Here is a 24620-nt window from a genome sequence, read left to right on the forward strand (position 1 = left end):
AATGTGTTTATATGTTAGCTAAATGAGTATCTTTTTCTAATAGATACATAGCCTGGGCTGGTAACTGATCTAGAATGGCAGTGACCAATTTGCATCAGATTTTCCTTAAAAAATGATCCCCTGAGCCGCACCTACCTGGCAAGGGAGCAGTCAGTCCGCTGACCTGTTAAGAAGATGAAAAAAATACAGCATTAGGAGAGAGGAAAGGGAAAATACTTTCAACGGCTTTGGGAAGCCAGTTTTGGAAGGAAACGGAGGAGAAAAGCCCTCGGGAGAGGGAAGGGGCAGCTGCGGGGTGCGGGACAGGGGCTGCCTCCCACGGGAGCGCTGTCGGGAACCCACCGAAGCCCATCCCTGCCGGCACCGCTCTGCCGCAGCCGACCGGGAAACCCAGCTAACAGCTCGGGCTGCCCGAGGACTCTTTCTTTGGAAAGTATTGTTTTTGAAAATTAGTTCCCTGTGCATTCTAATTGTGGACTTCTGCTGCCAAAAAACTGGGCTTGTCAGCCTCTCCCTCCCTCCCTCCCCCTTCCCAGGGGAATTGGTGGGGCGAGAGATTATACTTTATAAAGCCACTTAGTAAGACTGAAAACATTCATGGATTTGTTAGCCCACAGACCGAACGTGCTGGCATTAAGCTATTTTGGGAGACAGACGTTTAATGATATTTTCCACAAACATATTTATAAAAACGTTCCATTAACTTGCACTGAGTTTGCAAGGAAGCAGCCCCGCTAACGACTACTGCTAACGCAGGCATCGTTTTGAAACAGCACAACGAGGAATAATAGAGACAGAAAACCAGTATGTGCCTTTGGGAATTGTACAGGCCAGATCTTTCACTGGTATAGATCATCATCAGTGAAACCATACTGATTTACAACAGCTGAAAATCCACCTTCCCTACAGTTGTCTTCCTGCTCCTGGGGAGATGGAAGCACGAACGAGGGAAACGTCTAATTGCTGATGGCTGACAATTAGTTGAACACATCTCGATAGCCACTTTCCTCTCCCCACGTAAAGCCAAAACAGTGCATAATTTACATGAAAATGTTATTCTGAAGCTGAATTTCCAGCCATCTGTCCCATTTTCATCATAGAATATTCATATATATAAATTACACGGCTGTGGCAACATCAAGGGGCTCCTACATTAGGGTGACAAATGTGTACAGTAGGCAGGGACATAATTACTCGTAGATAGGAAGACTGGCTGCTTTTTTTATTACTGGAACTTGCCATCTTTAGATTAAGGTAATTTGCAAGAGGACTAATAAATGTCACCTGAGGATGGGGCAAAGAAGAATAAAAATAGTAACAAAACGGTGAATTTTCCAGGGACTGAAGACGACGCAGCTGTACGCACATTTTTCAGTAAAGCTTCTAACCATGCTCCGGGGACTTGTGAAAGGAATTTTATTTGCCCATTTCCCAATTAAGTGACATTTTATGGATAAGTCTAGGCACGGTCCCCAGTTTGTACCATTAACCTGCTAATGTGGTTTCAGAGACGAGATGTACCTCCCTTTCTCAGCTCCTTTTGATCTCGCAGATGACAAAAGGGCATTTTTTTTTCCAAAGCTGCTGGAGCTCACCCTGACACACACTGGGTCCCTTCACAGAGCGACTAAGAAAGCCCTGGTTTGCAAAGCAATCACAAGGAAACAGAAGCAGCCTTTAAATCTACATAGCAATACAGAAATCGCATTTAATTTCCTCTTCTTTTTCCCCCACCACAGCTTGAGCCGGGTTCAAGGGGCAGGCAGGTTCAGAGGAAATAGGTCTCGGTATGCAGAGGTCAGCTATGATCCAGGAATGTGATTAGTCACAGGGGCAGCACGGGTGTCATTCGGAGATATTTAGAGGCAGAAGAAAAATACCCTAAGGACACAGATCTTTGGCTTCATCCACCCTTTCTACAGGACAGCTGAGGAGATGAGCAACTTTAAACAATAAAGCACAAAACGATGACAGCGTCCTTTCCTTACCTTCTAGTGGTTTGCGTCTGATAAACATGAAACTCTTAATTACTCTAGCAATAAGTATTTTAGTTTTATAGTGCATTTTTAAACTAAAGGGAAGCACTTCAAAGACCACATGCTGTTTAAGTTTTCATTCAGAAGATTTGCACACCATAAACTGCGGGGAGTCCAGTTAAGTTACATATCAAAACACGAGCTCTGCTCCAGCATATAAACCCAGCAACGAGTTGAGCAATTTTTTGACCTGACATTTAGGCTGCTAAAACCTTCTCCTCTGCAAATATGAGGCAGACAGGTTTCTATGGAAACTTGGATGCATAGTTTAAGCCTGTTTGGCCAACAGGATTTGCCCATACCATGAAGGGAAAGAAATCTTGCTTTGTTCTGACACTAATAGCAAATGCATATTCAGCTCTGGCTGCTGCCCCCTGACTAATGCCCTCTAGATAGGCAACATATTTTACACGCTCTGAAATTTGTTTGTTATTCTCCTAATAAAAGCCCACGCTCACATACGTTAGTGTGGTCTGGATCGAACCCACAGAGGTGAGAAGTAGCTGAACTACCACGCAAATGAAACTTCTGATCAGCCTAACACGGCAATGCTTCTCAACTGATCAGTAAACTGTAAATCACGAGGTTTACTCCAATGCAGATTATTAGGTGAGAAGCAGAACATGCGTGTACGGGCAGAGGACAGGATAAACGAGTGGGCATACGCTTCACTTTAACAAATAAGCCACGCACATTAGTGATTCATTAAGCATTTTCCGTTCACCATTTATCAAGCAGCCATGGAGGTCATTTGGCTTCTCCATCATGCAGATCGGAAAAATAAACTCATAAAACATGAGTACGTCCACTTTGCATCAGTAATCCAAGACCGTCGCGCCCAGTCAGCTGACTAATTCAATAAGTGCAATAGCCTGGCTAACAGCAGTGACGAGCGGGTCCCACACTCACTTTCTCCCAGGGTCTTCTGCAGAAGGTCGTGTTTGGCTTGGAGCTTTGTTATCAGGTTCCTGCCTTCCAGATACTCCTTCATTTTCTGTGAAGGCAGAAAAAAACGATATCATGAATGGACAATTACTTTTTTTCGATTGCATCTTTAGGTTACTGGGTTCTGAACACAATGCTGAAGTCCAGAATTACACTGAAATTTACGGTGCAAAGGATGAACTAAGTTCTCCTGCTTTATTTATCTAGGCAAATCTGAAGCTCGGTCCCTATGTATCTGCAGTGCAATTTCTATTGTTTCGCTGTGGAATCAGCTGAATGTTTGGCATCTTTTAAGACATCTGAGAAGCTGTCATGCACCTCCTCTCCAGACAGGGTGAAATGGAGATGCACTTCCCTCGCGCGTCACAGGCAACTGAATGAGCAATCTGTTTTAACAAACTAAAAGGCTGCTACTGTGCTTATTCTCTCACTTAACCTCTCTCACCCCACTTTACTTGTCAAATAGTGTGTCTGCCTCCACGCTGGATGATACACAGGGTTGCCGGGGGTGGGGGGGTGCACAGGACAAAACAAATAAAGGTATTATTTAAGTTCAGAATTGTTCCTTTGGTGAAATATTATACAATCATGCAGTCATTTTTCCCACTTCTTTCTGATTTTTCACAGCTCTGCAAGTGCTAGTTTTTTACAGCTCTTTCATCTCTTCCTTTGCAGTTCAGAAAAACATTGTTTATCCTCACCGTGCTGCAGTGCATAAAATACTCTGCTGTACCATAGCTGTCCACATTATAATTAGGACGCGTTTACACTCGAAAATACATAAATAGCACATAACTCTTCAAACCTCGCAAGCCATTCTTTAGAATCATGAGATATTTTAAAAATTCAGCTAGCAAAATGAACACAAAGAAAGGATTCTCATTTAATAATGAAACGTTCCCATTCTGTCCACTTCCTCCCAGTTCTGGTCTAGCATTACCGAATTCAACTACAAATCCTTCAGGTGAAAAAACAGTCTTTTAGCTACAAGAGTGCCTGGACCCTGCTTGTCCTGGGCAGGTCATAGCAACAGCAGCCTCCATGCAGGATGCAAAGATCCAAGAAGCAATAAATACACATCCATAGGTAGCACTGAGGGTGGGGGGAGACCTTCCAGGAGCTGATGAAGTTTCCACCGTGGGCTCTCCAGCAGCGGTGCGCACCGACCCCACAGAGAGAAAGGGCTGAGCTGCGGCTTTAATTAACTGCCAGGAGTCTGTGTTTTATGTCCCTTTGGTTGACAACATTGGAAGAAAAATTTCACAAGGATTAAGTCCCGTCGGAGAGTCTCAGCGCTTCCCGCTTCCTACACTAATACTTCAGCTTTTTTTGTTGTTGTTTCAGAAGAAAACAAGAAGCACGATCACTGTGGCAAAAAAAACTTAATCATATTTTTTGGAATTTCTCTGTAGAATCTGTTCGCCAAGCCCCAACTAGTATTTTGCTCAATCACTTAAATTTTTGCATCAAGTTTTGGCAGAAGAAAACATGAAGAGTATAATCTGCAAAACCAACCAGGGAATTTGAAGTGGGGACTCGAGGATAAATCTGGTTCTGGGAGGTGCCGAGCTCCCAGTCACGATCAGGCAAAGAGAGAGAAGGGCTCAAAGGCTCAGCTCCAAATAGCTCAAACAGAAGCTTAAAGATCAGCAGATCAACTTGATTGGAAGAGAGTTCAGTTTCCCTTTGATGCAGATATAAAAACTCAAGCTCAGCCTACTGAGTGGTCAAGGCCAGGTTGGACGGGGCTCGGAGCAACCCGGGCTGGGGGGAGGTGTCCCTGCCCAGGGCAGGGGGTGGCACTGGGTGGTCTTTAAGGTCCCTTCCAACCCAAACCATTCTGTGATACTGGTGGCTGCAGTTCGGCGTGGGGCAAGGCAGGGGCACGCTGCCGGCACTCGCAGACCCTCTAGCTTTGAGGTGTTTGCCACGGTCACATTGAGAACATCGCCTGCCCGCAGGCAGCTACCAGGGATTGTTTTAAAGGAGAATAAGGAAAGGTTCCTATCGAGCGCAGTATTTCTTGCATTCTTTCTATTTCCCCTTGCCTAACATTCTGTACCCTGCCTGTTACCAGTACACTTACGAAAAAATAAGTAATTTCAAAATAAGGCTTCAGGCCTCTGCATTACAAAGATCCACTCGCATTTGATTTCTGGCTTAATAAAAACAGTAAAAAAAATAATAAAATAACATCAAACTATGGGAGAACTCCTAAGGATTCCATTTCCAGCAGAGCACAGCTGGAGTCAGACTAAGAACAATGAGACACAAGGCAATAGAAACGTTCCCAGGTCACTTTATTTCCACATTGTAAAAATTAAGAGGTGAAGATCTGTTGTTAGCTAGAGACAGTGAGCATTTTGCGCCTACCAGCTCCTCAAAACTGTGCAACGTTGACACCCTCTCCAAGCCCAAACTCGCTGCAGTATTTTTGCAGCGAGCAGCAGTTGTCAGGTGGCACAGACAACAAAGCGCGACGCAAACCAGACCTGCCTGCCTTGTGGGAAAGGAGATTTTTAGGCTTTTGAGGCTATAAAGAAAAACAGTTTCTGTCACTGTCCCACATCCTTAACTGTCTCCGATCTGGAAAGCTCAGCAGTTTTCCTCCCTCCCTCCGCCCCCCAAGAATGACTTCAAACAAGGCACTCGATTGAAGGAGCGGGTGAATCAGATCCCGCTCCCCTGCGCCGCTGCGAGCGCCGGAACGTGGGAACAGTGGCACATTGACACAACCAGCATGACATTTCTGCAGGACTGATTAGCGGGGGAACTTTATATAATACTTACCCACGTCTTAAGGGTTTGCTAATAATAAATGCACATTAATTTTTAAAGCACTTCACAGAATGAGCTTTGTACTGGGTTTTAATCTTTCCAGAGGAAAAAATAACATTTCAACTAAGAACTAAAATTATCCCGTTTTAGAGGTAAAAAGAATCAAATCATTCATTCCCCTTTTCGCTTCTCAGGTAGGGCGGAGTGCCAGCTCTGTTACAATGAGCAGTGCGATCTCCGCACTGACAGGCATCCTCAGGCCAGCTCCGATGCTGCCGGCTGAGGAAGCAGGAGTGCAGCCATGGCAGCAGTGGTACCCACCTGCCAGGCACCCGGGACGCATCCCCAGATTTCGGCTCCCTGAAGTCACTGCTACTTCCTCGCTTCGGCGACCTGCCTTAGCTCGGTGCTAAGTCAGTCACCACTCCTGTGCTTTTCACCGACACGGGGAAGTTTAAGCTTCTATTCTGAATACAAATCTCCCTGCAAAGCCCTAACAACAGAGCCATCTCGGCACCAGCGTGCAGTGATATGCCTCTAGTGGAAACACAGTTCATATCAGCGTAGAGATACTACAGTCAGTACTCCTTCAATTAAATTCCCATGGCGGCATCGCTCTATTTACCTAAGAGCTCTGCCTAGCTAGCAATGCGGTACGTGGAATTTCCAATTTGAGTTATATAGTAATATGGAATATTCTTTCAAGTTAGTATTTTTCTTTCCGTTCATATCCCTCAGCATTTAGCACATCATAAGGTACGTGGGGATTCAAATCTCTGTTCTGCACTACACGGTTTCTTCCCCCTACACAAAGCACGCCTCGCCCATCCTGCCACACAGCTCTGCCCTCAGTCTCATTCACGCTCGTCGGGGCATTTTGTCATACACTGAAAGAACGCCTCCTTATAGATTCAAAGCTTGAAATGCTTATAAAGGATAATTATAAGTCTAGTCAATAGTAGATCAATCAAGCATTGGTTAGGCTGGTCAAAGAGGGCCTCCATGCAACAGCTCCGTTCTGTTGATAGTTATTTTACCCACGTCGCGCAGGACATTGCGCCTCTGCTTACCGAGACGGCTCCGCTGTCCTGCTGGGACCTCCTGTCCAGCAGGACACTAACCCGATGACACGGAAAAATATTACATCCCAATGAAGTCCTGGGTTCGGTCTCCTATTTGAACTTATGATAGTCCCTCTCTAGAGAGGGAACGCTTAGAGTTCAATTAAAAAATCATTTTTCTAGTTTCATAACCCTGGGCAGGGTGGGCAATCCCTTCTTAATTGGATCGGTTTCTCCACTCACTTTTCTCAATAGCCGGTTTTTAATTTTTTTAAGTCAAGGCCTGACAGAAACCATCCTGCCAGCTAGTGTAATTTACGCAGAAACCTCAGACTTTTAATCAGCGACGCCGTTCTTGGAAGAGGAATGTAAAGAGCAGTAAGTATAGCAAAAGATGCCCAAAGGAACGACAAAGTAACCAGGGTAAGAACTATGCTTTTCCTATGCTATTTTGAAATGATTTTAAAATGGAAGTGAATTCAACAGTTTAACATAAATCTAATTCAGGAAAAACCATATAGTCTGGTATGAAATTCAATATAAAAAGCTTTTAGCATCTTGTAAAAATGCATCGACACAATTAAAAGCTTATGTGAGCTGAAATTGTAAGATGATAATAACAAGATATGAAAGAGCTAAACATTCTTTTAGTTTGTGTTATTTTTGAAAATTGATATTTACAAGCTATTAAGTTATTTCTCAGACAATTCCTTTTTAGATGCAGAAGAAATCAAATTTTACACAATTTATCCACAGACTAAGTTTGCATCAACAAAGGTATCCCAATATATTTGTAAAGAATTCAAAGTGCCTGTTTTTAAAACCTAACACGCTTACTCTGCTTGTCCAAAATCAATTACAGAAGCATTTTTGTAAGATGATAGCCTAATTTTGCATTCTCTTGTGAGTATAATTCTAAATACATTATATGTGCTCATACTGAAAATTAACTCCTTACTGTGAAATAGAACTGCTCTGTCTCCTGCTGGTTGGCCCGTCTCTTGGCAATGCTCGGTTTGCTCATGAACGTTTCCGAGACAGTGGATTTTACAGACTCCATAGAATTGCTGTATTGAAAGCAGTCAGAGACATCAAAGTCCTCTATCGTGACTATATCCTGGATTGTCTGGAGTGTAGCTTCCATAGTCTTCTTAACCTGTCCAGCAAGAACGAGAGTACTTAAAAAATGAAGATAGCATGTGGCAAGTAAAAAAACAGCAGTAAGTACCCTGGAGCGTTTTGCTAATAAACAAATATTACTGGTTTCACATCCTGTGTGCCATAACTAAGGTGCAAGTTCTGCTCATTATCAGCACGGTCCAGATAAACCAAGGGCTGGCGGCACACAGAACCCGCCAGGAATAGGAAAACACCACAATCTCCCAGGCTGGGATGAGGAGATGTAAGGAAATTTAACCTCAAAGCAAAGAGCACTGGAACAAAGATCTATAATGGTCTGCTGTAACTACAGCTACTGGGCAACAAATGTTAGATATTAAAAACAGGACTTTGCGGCACCGTATACTTTTACTGAAGGCCAGAAACAACTTCCTAGATATTAAAGAGTTGCAAATTTTGCCCAAGGAGGATTGAGGATTAAAAATGCTTGAATGCAGAGGTACAGATTAGGTATTCCGTTCCCAAAGAAATGCCACTGATCTACTCTTCTCATCTTAGATGACCAACTAAACAAAAGTTAGCCCTAACCTTAAGTTATGCAAATTCACTGTCTTCACCTCAAAACATCAATTTCCCCTTTTTCTATCAAGCTAATCAAATACAACTCTTGCAACACAGGCAGCCCTATCAACTTAAAGCTGGGAAGAGAGATACGGGTGGGTATTTTAAAGGATCCTCTCCATGCACCCAGTTTTCATGTGAAATCACACACTAACATACTGCCAGCCTCAGCTGCCTTATTCTTGAATTCTACCACCAGTCTTCATAAAAGAGGATTACAGAAAACAGATATTTTTTTACTTAACTAGTCGCCACTCCCCACTGGCAGTAATAAAGGGGTTGTTGATTTGGGTTGTTTAGCTCACCTCTTCATTTTCAATCTTAAGCGTGGATAACCGAGACTGCAGTTGCTGGCACCTCTGCACTAACTCACTCTGGACCGGCTGCTGGGCGCATAGCTGCGACTCCTGGAAGAGAAACAGCACCTTTTTCAGAGGGCTAGGGAAAAAACCCACGTAATCAAGAACACTGCAAATAGTTCATTATATTATTATAAACAAACATCCTCCAAAGTGTTTAATTTAAATCTTTGTAGCCCTGGATTTCAGGCGGTGGAAAGGCTTGCCTTCTGTGAAACTGCAGTTCACTTCCCAACTGCGCTGAAAAGTGAGCAAGAGACAGAACATGAACACCAAAGAACTAGAAAAAATTAGCTGCTTTCAGTAATGTAAGCTTGTCATGAGTTTTGAAAGTCTGAAGGTCCTCTATCACAGATATCAGGCTAAATCACACCCTAAAACCTCCAGTAGAAGCCGGTGTGCTTGTTAGCGGATGAAGAAAAATTTGGTTCAATATGTCATCTGGGCACCCTGGGGCAGGGGGAAGAATGACTGAGCTTTCTCAGCCGAACCACCTGTACACTACAGCAACAGGTACGATTTGCTATTTCATGAATGCAGCAAATTCAAAACAAAAAAAGAACAGGTTAGGGACCTGTGAAACATGCCAGAACAGTGGGCTTCCCGGTACTTCAAGAATTACTCTTACTTCACAGCACGAGGCAGCTTTTCCTTTTAGGTTCATATTTATTTTTTTAAAGGAACAGATTGACTTTATTGCATAAGGCTATTGTTTAAGGACAGAAACTGGAATGGAAGTTTTATCACACCTGTGCAAATATACCATCATATATTCAATCTGGTACATGCACGACCACTGCAACAAGACTATAAGCCCACATTTATAAACGCCCATTCGGCCTCAAGAACAACCAAGATAAATGATTCGGCAAATGTGAGCTGTGAACTGAATGACAGTCTGCAGGTAATTCTTTTTCTTCCCACGATCTTACAGAATACTACCAAAGCACAGAAAAACTGAGAAAGGTCATTTGCAGTCTGAGGGTTTCATTTAAGAGGGAAAAGAGAAAGAGAAGCCTTAAGCAGCGCCTGTAAGAAGAGGCTGCCTGCAAGAGACCATCCTTGCAGCTCTTCCTCAGTGTTCAGGAGGAGAATCCAGAAATCCAACCAATTGACCTAAATTATTACATTGTACATGTGTTCCCATTTAGATTTGTGAGCTGGTTTCAGCTTGTGCGACTTTAAACAGTTCCCAGATGGGTAACCACATCTTGATAAACCTACAGAGAGAGAGGTTTTCATTGCCAAAAATGAAAGTCCTCTGACCGCCATGTCTCACAACGAAGATGCATAAAGCACCACTATAAACCATTTGTGCTCTAAGATTACAGACTCAAATACCTAAAAACCACAGCATTTAAGTCTCTTATCTTGTTACTCCCTCAAATCTCTCACTTCAGTCTGCCTCAGGGCGCAGAGGTTAACAGGGGCCTGAACGAGAGGTTAAAACAGTGTTTCCTATCCACATTTAGTATAATACCTAATTAACATTAGTAGCTTTGATAGTCAAAAAGTGACAGTTGGCCGTATTCAGACACCCGTGCCATGAGCATCTGCTTAATCTTCAAATCAGCTCCATTTTCCAAGGCTCCCTTCTACCTCCCAAAAATAGAGCCCAACAGGTGGCCTTTTAGTGGGTCTATCTAGCAAAGACAAGGGAAGTAAAAAGGCGAAGCTGCAAGTGTTTCCCGAGCTAGAGCCGGCGCAGGAATATAAACTGACCATATCACCCATATGCGGCTGAAACTCGAACTTCATGGGGGGACAGAAGACATTGTTGTACATCTCCATCAGGCGCTGCTTATCACTGTTGGCATCCAGGTTCTCAACGGCGTTTTCAATGGCATCCAGACCCTCGTGCTTCGACTGCTCCAGGTTTAGCTCAGCAGACAAGAATGTCCTCAGAGCTCTGTTGAGGCTAGCATGGTATCCCAGGTCACAACACTGCTGGAAAAAGACACACAATTCCATATGAGTAAGTGAAGAAATTCTGTAATGGAAATTAAAATGTTTCCAGAGCTAGAAGTTATATAAATGGGTAACAAATCGTGGATATTTTATCACCTTCTGGGTACAAGAGCGGTCTCACATCTCTCGTTGATCGCAGAGGCATCTTGAGCAGGGGTCCTCAGAGTTGGCCCCAAACAGAATTCTCAACCTCTAATCCCATACAAATTTCAACATCATGTTATAGTTATTCTCCAAGACAAATACAGCTTAAACTATTTAACACTTTGTGGAGCTCTCCTGGAGTACGAGAGAGTTCATTTCATGCTGTTAAAAGACCAAAAAGTAACCTAGAAGTGAGTTGTTCAGTGTACTTCTTTAGATTCTAACCTTACTTGCAGGGGCGTTGATTCCCATTGAAAACACTCCAAAATCCTTAAATAAAATTATTCAAAGTTAAGAGCAAAACAACGCTCTAAAGTACTACTTGGAGAAACAAGACACGGGATTTGGACCATCTTCAAAGGATAATCTGCATCTAAATTATTCCACCCGAGATACAGAAAACTGCTTAATTCAGTGGACTTCAGGAAGCAAGAACATGCCCTGAACATCACAGGCATAGAGAACAGACTCATCCAAAAAGCAAGCAGCGATCAGTTGGGATGACTTCACTGCTGGGGTGAAACAGAAGAGCAAAAACTTTCAAGCAGAAAGTGGTCGTGGTCAAGAATTTCCTGGCTATTACTGACACCAGGATGATGTCACTGGAAGACAATCAAGCAGCTTCATCTCCACCACGGCCGCGCAGCCAAGTCTTAATGTTTCAGAAGGGAGAAAGGCCCTTTTCATTAGCTGATCAGAAACAGCCTGATTTTTTCAGACATCTAATAAAGCGAGCGAGAAAGGAGCCCACCTTCTTGGAATTACAAGCAAGATTACACACGCTAGGAGGATATCCAAAAAGAAAGAGACCATCTGCTCGATTGCTGTGCTGCTCCGTAAGCAAAATTCACATGAAATCTCCTCCTCACCCATCATTTGGGTCTCATCACTGTCTTTGTGTGCAAACGCAAAAAAAAAAAAAAAAAGGAGGGGGGGAGGAAGGAGGGGCGGAGCGAGAGCGAAGAGAAAGCAACTACTGGACCATTCCCTGCTTTCACAGAATTTCTGTCACCAAGTGCTGCTCGATGCCCGGCTCCTGTGCCAACAAGCTGTGGCAGGTGTGGAGTCTTGTGAAAAGAGCCGCAGTTGCTGGTTAGGCTGGAGGCAGAGAATTAAAGGACGTTACATTCAATCAGAAAGAACAAAAACTAGCCAAAAAACCCACAAAAGACGCTTGATTGAGAATCTGCACGTGTGGAGGCAGTCTTGGATCAACAGCCACTCAAAGCTACTGCTCTTCTGCATGCACGTTACAGCGCCGTCCTCTGCAGCCGTTCGGGGAAAGAGAGCCCACGTTGGGCCAACCGTCCAGCCAGGATTGGGATCAGCTCAGATTTAACAGGAGCAGTCGCTCCTTGTCCCCTCCTGCTGTGGGCAGAGGGCTGCGCACCCACCCGGGGCCACCAGCTCGTCCTCCCCGCGCTCGCCCTCCTCCAGCGCGCATCCGCCTGCGGAAGGAGAGCCGGTCCGTGGCACGAAGGGAGCTCGCCGGTGGGATGGGGAGGTGAAATGGGACTTAATGCTTTACACCCCACCTCACCCAGCAGCGGGACTGCATTAAAACAGCAAAGATTTTAGCTTTGTGTTACTGAAGCCAGTGACGGGAAACATTTTTCGGCCCACTCCCCCACTTTTTAACATTTTTGAAAGTCCAGCAGACCGTATTTATAAATGTATCAGTCTTGCCATCCCTTTTCTGGGTTATATAAATGTTTGATGGAATCATTCTCCAAGGAAATCTATTTTTTATAAGAATTTAATGATAACTCATTCAAATTCACTTCCCAACATGACAGCTGATTAACCCTTTGCCAGTCTGCAGTTTTCAAACAGGCCCAAACCAGAAAATTTAAGGAGAAAGAGCCCTCTGTTTTAAAATGCAATTTACATTTGGCAGGGAAAAATATGAGATCCTGGAGTAAACAACAGTAGTATACCTATTCCTAGAAGAGTAAAGTAACCTTTAGGACTCACACATACACAGGCATTTTATCTTTTTTTAAATTCTGTCCTAGTGACCCTTTCATAAACATGAGTTAATACAAACTTCCCCATTACTGTAATATTTCATTAGCATCAAAGAGCTGCCTCCGTCCCCAAAGTCAGGAAATTCAAAACTACTGGGCTACGTCAGGAACAATTTATTACTCTTAACTCACCATGGAGAATTAACTCACTGTTATCCTTCCCTGCACATTGGAGGGGGAACACAATGTGTTGTATAAACATTGCAAGTTTAATGCTATTTGGCCTAACACAATCTACTTCTAAGTAACTTTGAAGATTGCTTTTATATTATATTTCAACATTCAGTATCATCAAATTATTAAATCAAGGAAAAGAATTAGGACCTGGCTTAAAAACCACATTTTTATTTAAGTCAGACGCTTCAGATAACCATCACTGGTTATAATTGTTAATTTTCGATCCTTCAGATCAAAGGCATTAGTAAATCCATGTTCCCGGCATCTTAGCAATGAGATAACTGAATTCCATCTCCTGTGCTCCCAGGCAAGTCCCACATTTTTCCATGCCTTCAGAAAACAGAGCAGATAATACTTCTCTTTTAAAGATTATGAGAACTTGCAATGCAGTGTTAAATTGAATGGTTCGAGGAACACAAGGGGCTTAAAAGGGCCTAGACTCACCCAGAGTCACGGTGGCTCCTCTCTAGGACAGTGACAAATCCATGCACTGCAGAAGCCTGGCTTCTCGTCCTGCCCCACTGCCCACCCTGCCCCAGAGAGGGCTGAGAGTATCTCATGAGAGCAGCACTCCCTTCAGAGCTGGATAACCCATACTTGTCAGCAAACAGCTTAAAAGACCTCAAGTCTGTGCTTAAAAATTGTTACGGCTTTATGAAAGCCAAATGGATTCTTTACTACACGCGACTCCCCAAAACAGACTAAGAACAGTGTGTTAGCAGACAACTGAACCCAGCACATCTGCAGAATTTGAGGGAGGACTTATAGATAGGATTTTAAAAGAAAAAATTAAGATAACTGAATTACACTGATGTTAGTGAAATGAATCCTAATCTTCCATGTTTCCATACAAAAATATATAGAAAGTTATCATTTGTTAAAAAACCAAGATGGCACAATTCAAGTTGAGCAAATGTTAACTAAAAAAGGTCTCCCAACCAGGCAGCAGGTACAAACGAAACATGCCTCTTCAGTAGAGCAATTTTATAGAACGTGACATTTTGAAATAACAGTATTTTTCAAAACCATCTAGCGCTCACAATCCTGACCTCCAAAGGACAGAATTAAATAAATACCTAGCAGAAGTGCACTTCACGTGATTTTATGATCAGCTGAATAAATGCATTATACATAGCGTTAGGTATTATAATAGCTGACTAATTAATAGTGATCTGAGTGCTCTTTATCGCCAGTGTCTAGAGACACTTCTGTTCATTACTACCTCCTCCTACAAAGAAAGTTCCCTTCAGGCTTTGCAGTTGAGTGTCTCCGATTGTGACGGCAGCGCGCTGGCCTTGGCAAGCAGAGTAAGATCAAGCAGCAGCCAGCGACCCAGACACAACGCGTTCGGTGCACGTGGTGCTCTAGTTCTGCAGGTCGCAGTGGGTAGTTACGTATTTGTGAAAAATCTCGGGGTTCCTAATTGGATTTTCTGAGTTTTCAAAGAGGAGAGATTTGGGTTTTATTGTTGTGCATTTGACTAAAAGCAGAATTGAAGCCCCCTGAATAGTGGGGGCAGCGCTGAGCTGCAGAACAGAGGGCTTGCAGGCAGCTGGGGAACAAGCTCCCTCCACCTTCGCCTCCATCACCCAGTTTGTGCAGAAAGCATTCCAAGGAAAGGGGAGGACTGGTTTCTATAGCTAGTTTATTTCTTCATTTCTTTGCGCAAACAGAGAGACTGCGGAGTGGCAAGCAGTGGAACCTCCATTGTTGTTGACACTCCTCTGACACCCTTCAGAACTGGACAGAAGAAATGCGTCAAGTTGCTGCAGAGCTGGTGGGTCAGGGTATCAGAGAATGGGAAGACTAAAAAGCAGGGAGGTACATCCCTCTTGTGAAATACTCTAGAGAAAGCATTAACCTTGAAATATATGACATTTTTCAAAACAAGCTAAAGGCAGCCTTAGAAAATGCTTCGGTCCTCATTTCTTTTACCACCTGGTATACTGTTCTACGGTTAACATTCTCCTTTTTTGAAATGTGCTTCTGAGTTATAATCTTGAGGGTTTGCTTAAAATAGTAAATAGAAAATGTCAAGCGACAGTGTGATACTGATACTGAGTTTCGTTTTAACTACGCACCTCCTCCTTCCACAGGTTTCAATGCCAGGTTTCTTGTGCAAGCTTTTATCTGTGCAACAGACTCCCAGTAAGCCACCTCAGAAAAGCTCACTTAACAGCTTAATGACCGATTATCACGCCTGTTGTTACTCTCTAAGCTGCCCGTCCAAGACCATCACTCCACAGCTGTACAGAGGTTACCAGGGATATAGGATGTTGAAGAAGCAGAGGCACACGTGAGGGTTAACAGCAATGATATTCATTGCAGGCACCCAAGCAGCAGCACTTACATCAATGAGATCAGACAGGTCATGGATGTAATACTTGAATACAGAGGCGTTGGTGGCTTCCAGAGCTAGCAGATACTCGTTTCTTGCCTTAATAGCCTTCAGTCTATTTTCTGTGTACTTCGCTTGGCGCTAAAAGAGAAACCAAAATCAGACTGTATTTTAAAAAGAGGTGCAGCAGGAGCAGCAGCATTCCTAGTAACACCACAGCGTACTGAACAAACCTTACCCCGCTCCCACAGGTTTTGTTCATTCGGATTCCAGTTTTATCAAGACTCAAAGACTTAGAATTTAGATTAATTATTTAGATGTTTTTAAGCATTACTATCCTAGACAGCTTTGCAATTAAAGTCTTCTCTGAAAACAGACTGCGGGTTAGGGAAGATTAAGGGAAGAATGAAGGATCGAGGCGGGTTTATACGGTTATGGCTCAGCTCCAGCACTACCGGCGCGGCTGCGAGAAGCCCATAGGTAGTCTGAGGGCTGCCACAGGCACTCCACCTCTTCCAGCAGAAACAAGGCCTAAACTTGGTCCTTTCAGAGCCTCAATCAATCCAAAAATAACTCTTCACCTCCTATTGGCCTGAATCCTGAACTACTTAACTGGCTGACCGATTGCTAAGGCAACTGGTTCTGCCTATCAAGTCTGTTTGGGATTGCACGTCTCCCTGTAGCGCCAGTCAGACCTTAGGCTGGCATTAAATGGCGAACAAAAATCTTGTACTTTGTACAAGAAAAAAAATACACTGATGACGACTTCGCAGAAGGCAGTTGTTACCTTCATACTCTAACCTCGTTTTAGCTTATCGTGCCAAAGAAACGCGGTGCTAGCTTTTGCCTTTCCTAAATCTCAGTGTTTAAAACTTGTACAAAAACCGAGGCTTGCATTTGAACGTCACAAAGGAGGGAACTCAGTAGCAAAGGTCCCCTCCTCAAGCACTCTACACAAGCAGGAGCAACGCTATGGAAGTACCTTCTCCTTCATTTTCTCTATTTTTTTGACAGAGCTTCGTCGAACATGTTTTTCTTCAAATTTGACATTGGAAGTTGAGTCCGGGGAACGTGGCGTCTGCTTGTCCTCTTGTTTCACCGACTTCCCAATCTGCTTTTCTTCCTGCTTCTCTGCCTCTTTCAGTTTGCTCTGAGCACTGATGCTGTCAGCGTTGTACATATGGTAGGTTTTCATAACCTGCAGAAAATGATACACAAGAGTCAGAGAGCACCACGTCCGATTTGATGAGGATGAAATGGGTTTCCCTAACCAACAAACAAGGCATACGGATGTTTTGCCTTACTTTATCTGCATGACCAAATCTTAGGGAGAAGAGCAGTACCTGTACCTGGAAAGTTCACAGGATAGAGGGAGGAAAAAATCCTAAGAACGAAGTCACATGCAGTGACACTTTTAATTTGCCCAAGGCACTCCACAAAACTCTAAGTTTCTTTAACACAACTATTTCATAATAGCTGTCCATCGTGTTTCTGTTAAACGGATGACATTGTCCAAACTAAGCAAAGGCATTTAGACAGCGACCAGCAGGTCAGACCTGGCTGCTAGTTGTGAGTTAGAAATATCTAAACCAGCAAAATACTCAGGGAAATTTCATATCTCAAAAAAGCACGACAGAAGATGCAGGAATGAAAGTGTGGCGCTCACAATGAATCTGAAATCAAAAGTGGATTATTTTGCAGCTGCTTCTTTGTTTAACTTTGGCATGCGCCTTCCTGCACAATCCAATAAAGGAGTCATAAAACCCAAAAAAAGATACAGACTAAATCCAGCCTCCTTACTATTCAAAGAAAATTATATGCCAAGGTTGGAAAATGATAGCTTTTCATCAGCAGGTAAGGTTTCAGAAGGGATGCCTATCAGGCTTTTATCTGGATGAATCAGTCCTCTAAACATCACAAGTCTCAAGGAACTGTATGCAAATCAATATCCTGAACACAATGGCTGCAAAAGCAACTCAGGTTTGATTTGTTTAAATCAAATTTGATATGTAAAAGTACTTCTGTTCACCTTATGTAATAAAAACATTAATAAAAGAGTGTGCTTCTGTTGCTTAGGGAGACCTGGACCCTGTACTATATGGACAACTTTTATTATAGCGTATTTTTTATAAGTAAGTAAGTATAGGTAAATATCCCCCAAAGTCACAAAAAAAACCCCATTTGTTTTACAGGCTATTCATGTCTAGCTTTGTGTTAAGAAAACAGAACCAAAACCCCAAAGGAAACAGTACACAAACTAGATATTTTTTTTATCCACAAATGCAAAACAGTTCAATTCACATACCAAAGCAAACATTACTATGATACTAATTTTTATAGGGGGGCAAAACCCACACAGTTGCATAAAGACCCCCCAGTAGTGTTGTTCCAGCATTAATAAAGACCCCACTTGCAAATAATTTGATTTATTTCAGTTGAAAACCCATTTATACCTATTTCACCTTAGTTTGAACCATAACATAATTTTACGTAAGTAGGACGCATGCTCTCTCTTTATGCAGTGATCAGCAAAGGTTCTCAGATACAAAGAGACGTTGTATTTAAACATGAAAGAGAATGTGAATGCAGCCAGTATTAAAGAGCGACTTTCTGAATAATTTACACACACACTTCCAGCTCCTGCATATGCTTAGACTATAAAGCAGGCATTTATAATAATAGATGCAAAGTAGTTCCTTTTCCTCTGTCACTGAAAGTGGAACTGGCAGAAAGCAAGAGAAGCAGAAATAGAAATCACAATTTTAATGATTTTATCCCGCTGACGGTGCCTGGTTGGTAACCATGACCTGTGCCGGCCCCGGGTTTGACCATGGGGTCACTGGTGGCTCACTGGTGCCCGCTGAGGGCAACAGCACAGCCAAGGACTGATTGCACAGGACAATTCACGACAAAAACTTATAGGTTATGTTTTATCTGTGAAAGGAAACTAAAGGCTTTGTCCATATCCGTTTTGCCTGAAAACAGGGTTTCTCCCAATCCTTTGGAAACCAACAGAACAAGACGTGGGAATATTTCAAAAAGTACCAATAAAAGCAATCCCAGCAGTGATTAAATTGAGTCCAGCAAGAAATATCTTTTAACATGACCAGCAGAAGTGATTTTTTTCCAAAGGAAAATGAATTTTCTGGTGTAGGGACAATTTAAAATTTTACAGCAGAAGGACTGAATAAATAGATTTCAAGTCCCTAGCACTGACATTACAAAAGTTAATACCCTCTATCGCTTTCTTTATCAAAGGCTGAATTCTGGAAGACCTTCCTTCCAGTGACAAGAGAAATGATCAGGACTTGGTATTTGGCTCAATGATCTGTCAGAGCCTGGCATGCAGAAATTATTACATATGTCTACATATACTCCACCAACCAGCCACCTTATCAACTTCAGCGCCACGTGAACTTGGCTTAGAAATAAATCTCAGCTCCTAAAAGTCTGTGTTTAGAGACAGACCTACATTCTTCCTTAGTATCCCATCCCAGTACGTGACTCAACAGTTGAATCAGATGCTGCCCTCAAATAAAAAATAATTTCTAGAGTAGGCAGTGCTGACGACAGGCACTGCTACACTTCCAAAGCCACCCTCAGCCCCGAAGGAAATTCTCTGCCTTTCAGGAACATGAGCACAACGCCATTTGCTCACGCTGTTGTAAACGAAGGCTGTGCTAACTACAGCAACACCGCATCGAACCACAGGTCAGCATCAAAGTGCCTTCAGCTTCTAACTTACAGCTTGTTCTTGGCTTTCCCATCGAGGAACACAAACCCTCTTTGCCCACAGAAAAGACTCAGTAACGCTCTCTAAGGCAGAAAAGGAGGAAAATCCTAAACCGGATTCAGCATCTCACTTCAACTGCCATTTCAGCAGCAAGAACGTTTTTCCTACTCCCGAGCTCCCTTTTTTCCTAAAGGATTAGTCTGAATATTTGGCTTCAGTGCTCTAATAAACAATTCCCTTCTATACATTTTGTTGATACGGGAAATTTCAGGGAACCCCCTGCTAATACTCTAGCATTGATATTACCACTGAATTTCACAAGGTTGATAAGCCGTGGCTTGAGAAACACCCCTGGATCATCTTTTGAAAGAACGAAGGAAGGAACATGTACCTCAGTGTAATGACCCAATGTATCATTAAGGAAGGACAAAAGAAAAGCCACTTTGAGCAACAAAACCATGCGTAGGTTCTGCTTTTAAAAGAGAACTAACTCAGTAACAGCTGCAGAAAGCAAAAATTTAATCAAACAACAGGCTTTTCCATTCATCTATGTGAGAAGAAAAATCCCCAAGCAGCATATGAACTTTTATGAACACATTCCTTCTCCTTCCCGAGGCAGTGCCTCTTTCTTGGTGTCTCCAATGGATACGCTGAGGAGCAAAAAGCGCAGATGGAAGGCTATTACTCTAAAGGGAGCTGTTTTGCTGAAAGAGTTGAGGAACAAATAAACACAGTGGGTCCCCCCCGCTGAAGCTGTATGCTGCCTTTTGTATGCTCAGACCACACAAAACCACGGACTGAAGATTTTTAGAGTATTTGGAAATAATTTTAATATATCTTTTTAAAACCAACACTGCAGCTAGTAGCAGGTGTGCGTTAAGGTGGGATATTTGAGAAGCGGAGCCAGCACTTACAGAGCTGAAACAATATAAGGATAGAGTGAAAAAGTGAGATTTATGGTGCTCTGTAGGCTGGCGAACACAAGCTGCCTCAAACTGCAAAGGCTGCAGACATTTATCAGTCCTGGGGCTTGGTCTCTGCTGTAACAGCAGGCTGGGAGAAGTCAAACACTTCTTCCTTCTGCCTGAAAAGATGCCAAGAAAGTCAGTTTGATTTACCGTGTAGAGTTCATTCAAGACCTTCATCAAGTCTTCCTGGAGCTGCAATCCCACTTCCTTGCTCTGCAACAAAACAGAGAAATGAAAGTTAATTGGGGAAGACGGTAGAAAGGCGGAGGAAGTGAACATGCTCCGCATCTACAAATAATTTAGGCTCAATTAAGCACCGCTATTTATGCTAGCAAATCCAATAACTGCTCAGCCCAGAGCCACTTATGGTCAAATTGCACAAACAGTATTAATAAATTGAAATGTTATACATGCACAGTGAGAAAAGCCTTACAGTACGGCGACAGAGATATTTCCAGAGACCGTGGGATTTTCAACATTACAAGCCTGGAAACACTTTGATTTGCCCATTTTAGCAGGACCAAGAAAGACTATGACTACAGGACAGCTTGGTGTGGAAGCTGAAGAAGTGCAGGCTGAGAAAGCCACCAGGAATGGTCTTCCTTTACTGAACACCACATCACAAAACAGGCGATACTTCAGGTTTGCCGATGTAAGGTACCTCCTTGACAAAGCCAGACTCTGAGGCCGCGACGACTGTGGGCCACCACCTCCTTCACGCTCCCATCTCTCCAGGCAGTCCTGCTGCTCTTTCCTTCGACCTCACGTCTCGCTCCCCGCCAGCCCCTCCCAGCCTTATTCCTTGGCCCTTGACCACACACACATCACGAGTTGCCAGTGCCACCCCATCATAACGAGTCTCAAGAAAACGAGGTTGGCTCAGATGAGGCCCGGCACGGTGTCACAGCTTCCGGAGACGGATCCAGGAGGGAAACCTTACGGATGTGTCTGCCAGCTCTTGCTTGATAAGCCTTGTGCACAGATTAGTCCATCTATTTCCCGGATTCACTAGGGAAACAGTCACTCTCGGATACTTTTGTATACTGGAGTGGAACTGGCTGGCTGAAGCAGCGGTGTTTGTCACAGAGAAGTTTGGAGGAGCAGGCAGATGTGCTCGACAGCAGGTCTTTTTGCCTGTTGGTACTGTGGGAGATGCTTTGATCCAACTGGAGTTTGTGCTGACTGTATTTGAAAGACTATACAGAGCCGCAGTCTATTTTTGAGCACAGTGTTAATGTCAATGTATTTATTTTTTTAGTTTTGTATGATAAAGCCAGAGTTTAAAAAAAAAAAAATATACGCTTTGAGATGCACAATCTCTCCTTTGGTCTCCACGAGATTTACCAAAAGTTTACCTCTTCTTCCACAAATACCACAATAGCCTGCTACACCCTCTAGCCAGTGTTCCTTTGCTTCTGTATTTCATCACAAAAAGAACCACCACATCAACACTAGAAAATAAAATAAAATACTCTGACAGAGCTTTGCATGTAAACATTCCCATTTCCATTCAAATTTTAAATCAATACGAGATTTACCTCAATAGACAAAAGCAATTGGCTTGCCTTTTTTTTTGGTTTGTTTTTATAAGCAACAAAGACTACAATACAATTTAACCATATTAAGACAAATATTTCTGTCCTGGGGGCCACTTGCACTAGTGAGCTGCAGAGCTAAACCTAAGGCTGTTTAAGGAACTCGTTTCCTTCACTAAAACAGCAGAATGAAAAGGAAGGGGGAGAAAAAAAAAAAAAAAAGGTGCAGATAGACATGACTGGTTGTCAAAACCAGCTGACACCCAAACTAGCCTGCAGCCAAGTGTCAGATTTTAAAAATATATTTACTTATTTAAAGTCCCTGCTAGGTAACAAGCAGCCAGAGCTTCTATGTTGTGTGCAATTGGACCCTACAGCTGCATGACGAGCCGGGGCTGGCACACATTCAGCTTTAGCTAATACCGGAACAGATAAGCTTCTGGTTTTCTAATAAAGACACCGGAATGTCCAAAGATGCGCATCCATAATTACCAACAGACGGCACCTCTGTAGGCAAAGCCCTCTTTGAAGAGGTGTTTCTGCACGCAAGATAGCTCCTATGCAAAGGAGGGCGAAGCCACTTCCTTAATGAGTTCAATGGTACAATTAATCTTCGCTTCACTAGAGACAGGATTTCATGCTAACACCATCACCATTCACATTCTGAAGAGCTTCCATGGGAAAAGCTGAGAAATTCAGAGACATCAAAAAGCACACGGAGCCAGCGGCCGCCAGCACCAGGGCAAAGCAGCGCAGCGGTGCATCACCCACCGCAGCCCCACCGCCTCCAGCGGCCACCGCGCAGCACTGCCCCGCGCGCACACCTTACCAAACCCTTCTTCTAGAGCAGGACTACGAATGGATCAAGAAAACTCTCGGTATTTGTAATACAATTTACATCTTCCAGCCTGCAGTTACTGAAAGGGATCGAAGCCAATAAAGTTACAGCCAGACACAAACAGATGTTTCCTTTCTTTGCCGTTGAAGACTCCAAGAAGCCATGTCCCATCCCTTACCCTGTTCACCTGAACAGGCTGCTGAAATCATTTTAACTTATGCTTCAACCCTGTTCTGTGGCACACATTACCATGCCCACTCATCCCTTTGAAATTCCAGGAATATCCATACCCATTCTGATGGGGAGCCGGTAATGTTTCTATTTACAAAAAAACAGGCAGGCTTAAACACTCATAATCTAACAACTCTCTTTTCTCCACATTTTCCCCACTAATTAGAAAGTGCAAACGCATCTATTGCCGCATGTAACAAGAATAACTTTATTCAGTTTATAGATTTTACTCATTCACTACCTACTAAGGCAGTGTTTGCCTGATTGAACCTTCCTGCTCCGCATGTTAGAGGTATATAATATCTACTGGGTCAAGCAAATTTGATAGGTTCAAGATTATTTCTGCCTACAAAGTTCAGGAAAGGAAAAAGATAAAGAGGTAAATGCAGACAAACCCACACTTAAACCAACATTTCTGCCTAAGAAATCAAGATAGCATTATACCACGAGAAAAAAAAAATACATACTGATAAATTAAAAAGCAAAAAGAGAATGATTACGGAATTTAGTTTTAAATTATTCTTTTTTTTAAACCATCCAGTTCAGCAGTGCTGAGTTTACTGTTTCTGAGATGATACATGTTTTATTCCAGACTGTTTATGTATGTTGTGACCCTTTCAGACCAGTATGGCATTGCCGTGTCGGCAGCGCAATGGGAGGTAGAAGCAGAAGCATCCCGGTCAGGTCCTCTGCATTTTCATACATTCCAGTCCCGTGTTCCAAAACCTGCTCCCGATGTGCTACTGGAAAAACAAGTGTCTGACAAAGGGGAGCATCCTGCTTTTTCTGAGCAGTCTTTAATTTAAAGAAAAGAAAAAAGTTGGTGATTCCCAATGTCTAAGAGAGTTTGCGGAAACAAGATCTACAGTCTTTCCATCTCTGAAAGCAGGAAAGAAAGCTGAAGCTGCTGCTCATCACTGCAGCGAGATGGGTCACAAAGATTTTATGACTGCCTTTTTCTCCGCATTGGAGATGATAAATGAAAGTGACTGGCTGGGTCTGTTTTAAATGCCCCGAGCCCTGAACTTTTCACACAGAAGGAGCTTTTCAGCAGCACGCTTCACTGTGCTGGTTAGACTGCCCAGACTGGGCCAATCATCTGCCTTTCACCCGGCTCGTTTCACCCCATTTGCTTATTTCTTGCATAAAATTGTTCATTCGCTGTACAAACTGCTGAAGCATCAATTATGCGAAATAGATTAAAACGAATATTTTAATACATATTCAGGTTGAAGAAGAAAAGAAGAAATGCAAGTGCCAAATTGTCAAATCACAAAACTCTTTGTGCTTCCAAATGAGCTCTCAAGAAAGAAACTGCCAGATTGCCGGACTGCAAAACCCTTACATTAAGATGAAGGTAGACAGATCACAGGTGTCACGAAAACAAGAGCTATGCAATGAACACTGTTAATTTAATGCTGCTCCCTGTACTGATTCCACACCAAAAAACACACACACACACACACACACACACACACGAAAAAAAAACCCAAAACAACAAGTTTAGGAGAAAAAAGCTGAGCTAGTTGACCCTGATAAATGAAAATACCTTGGAGGAAGCAGAATGGTTAACTTGGGAAAGTCAGAAGAAAATGCCTTAGACATTAGCAAAAAAGTTGTTGCTCAAGTGCGGTAGAGGGTGGTGGACCTGATGCACAACGAGAACTTGTCGGAGGTCCCATGGAGTTCAAAGTGCATCCAAATTAAAGGCTGCTGATCTTAACCATTGCCATACAGGCATA

At 43.0% G+C, this 24620-nt stretch overlaps 1 protein-coding gene across 2 annotated transcripts in view; it reads right to left on the bottom strand.

Moving 5' to 3' along the window:
- Positions 1–24620, bottom strand: part of SRGAP2 (SLIT-ROBO Rho GTPase activating protein 2) — a 105131-nt gene that overhangs the window by 25148 nt on the left and 55363 nt on the right. The window contains exons 4-11 of one of the 2 annotated variants that reach the window (XM_009888209.1): positions 20425–20487; positions 16556–16771; positions 15586–15714; positions 10642–10863; positions 8866–8967; positions 7779–7976; positions 2946–3030; positions 136–163 (exon numbers count right to left, since the gene is read on the bottom strand). In XM_009888209.1, coding sequence (XP_009886511.1) covers positions 136–163; positions 2946–3030; positions 7779–7976; positions 8866–8967; positions 10642–10863; positions 15586–15714; positions 16556–16771; positions 20425–20487 — 1043 coding nt within the window. Of the gene's footprint in view, positions 1–135; positions 164–2945; positions 3031–7778; positions 7977–8865; positions 8968–10641; positions 10867–15585; positions 15715–16555; positions 16772–20424; positions 20488–24620 lie in introns of both variants that reach the window. The other variant, XM_009888208.1, reaches the window with a different exon arrangement.

The sequence above is a fragment of the Charadrius vociferus genome, unplaced genomic scaffold (genome assembly GCF_000708025.1).
Source record: "Charadrius vociferus isolate BGI_N301 unplaced genomic scaffold, ASM70802v2 scaffold266, whole genome shotgun sequence".
In the NCBI taxonomy this organism is placed as follows: Eukaryota; Metazoa; Chordata; class Aves; order Charadriiformes; family Charadriidae; genus Charadrius; species Charadrius vociferus.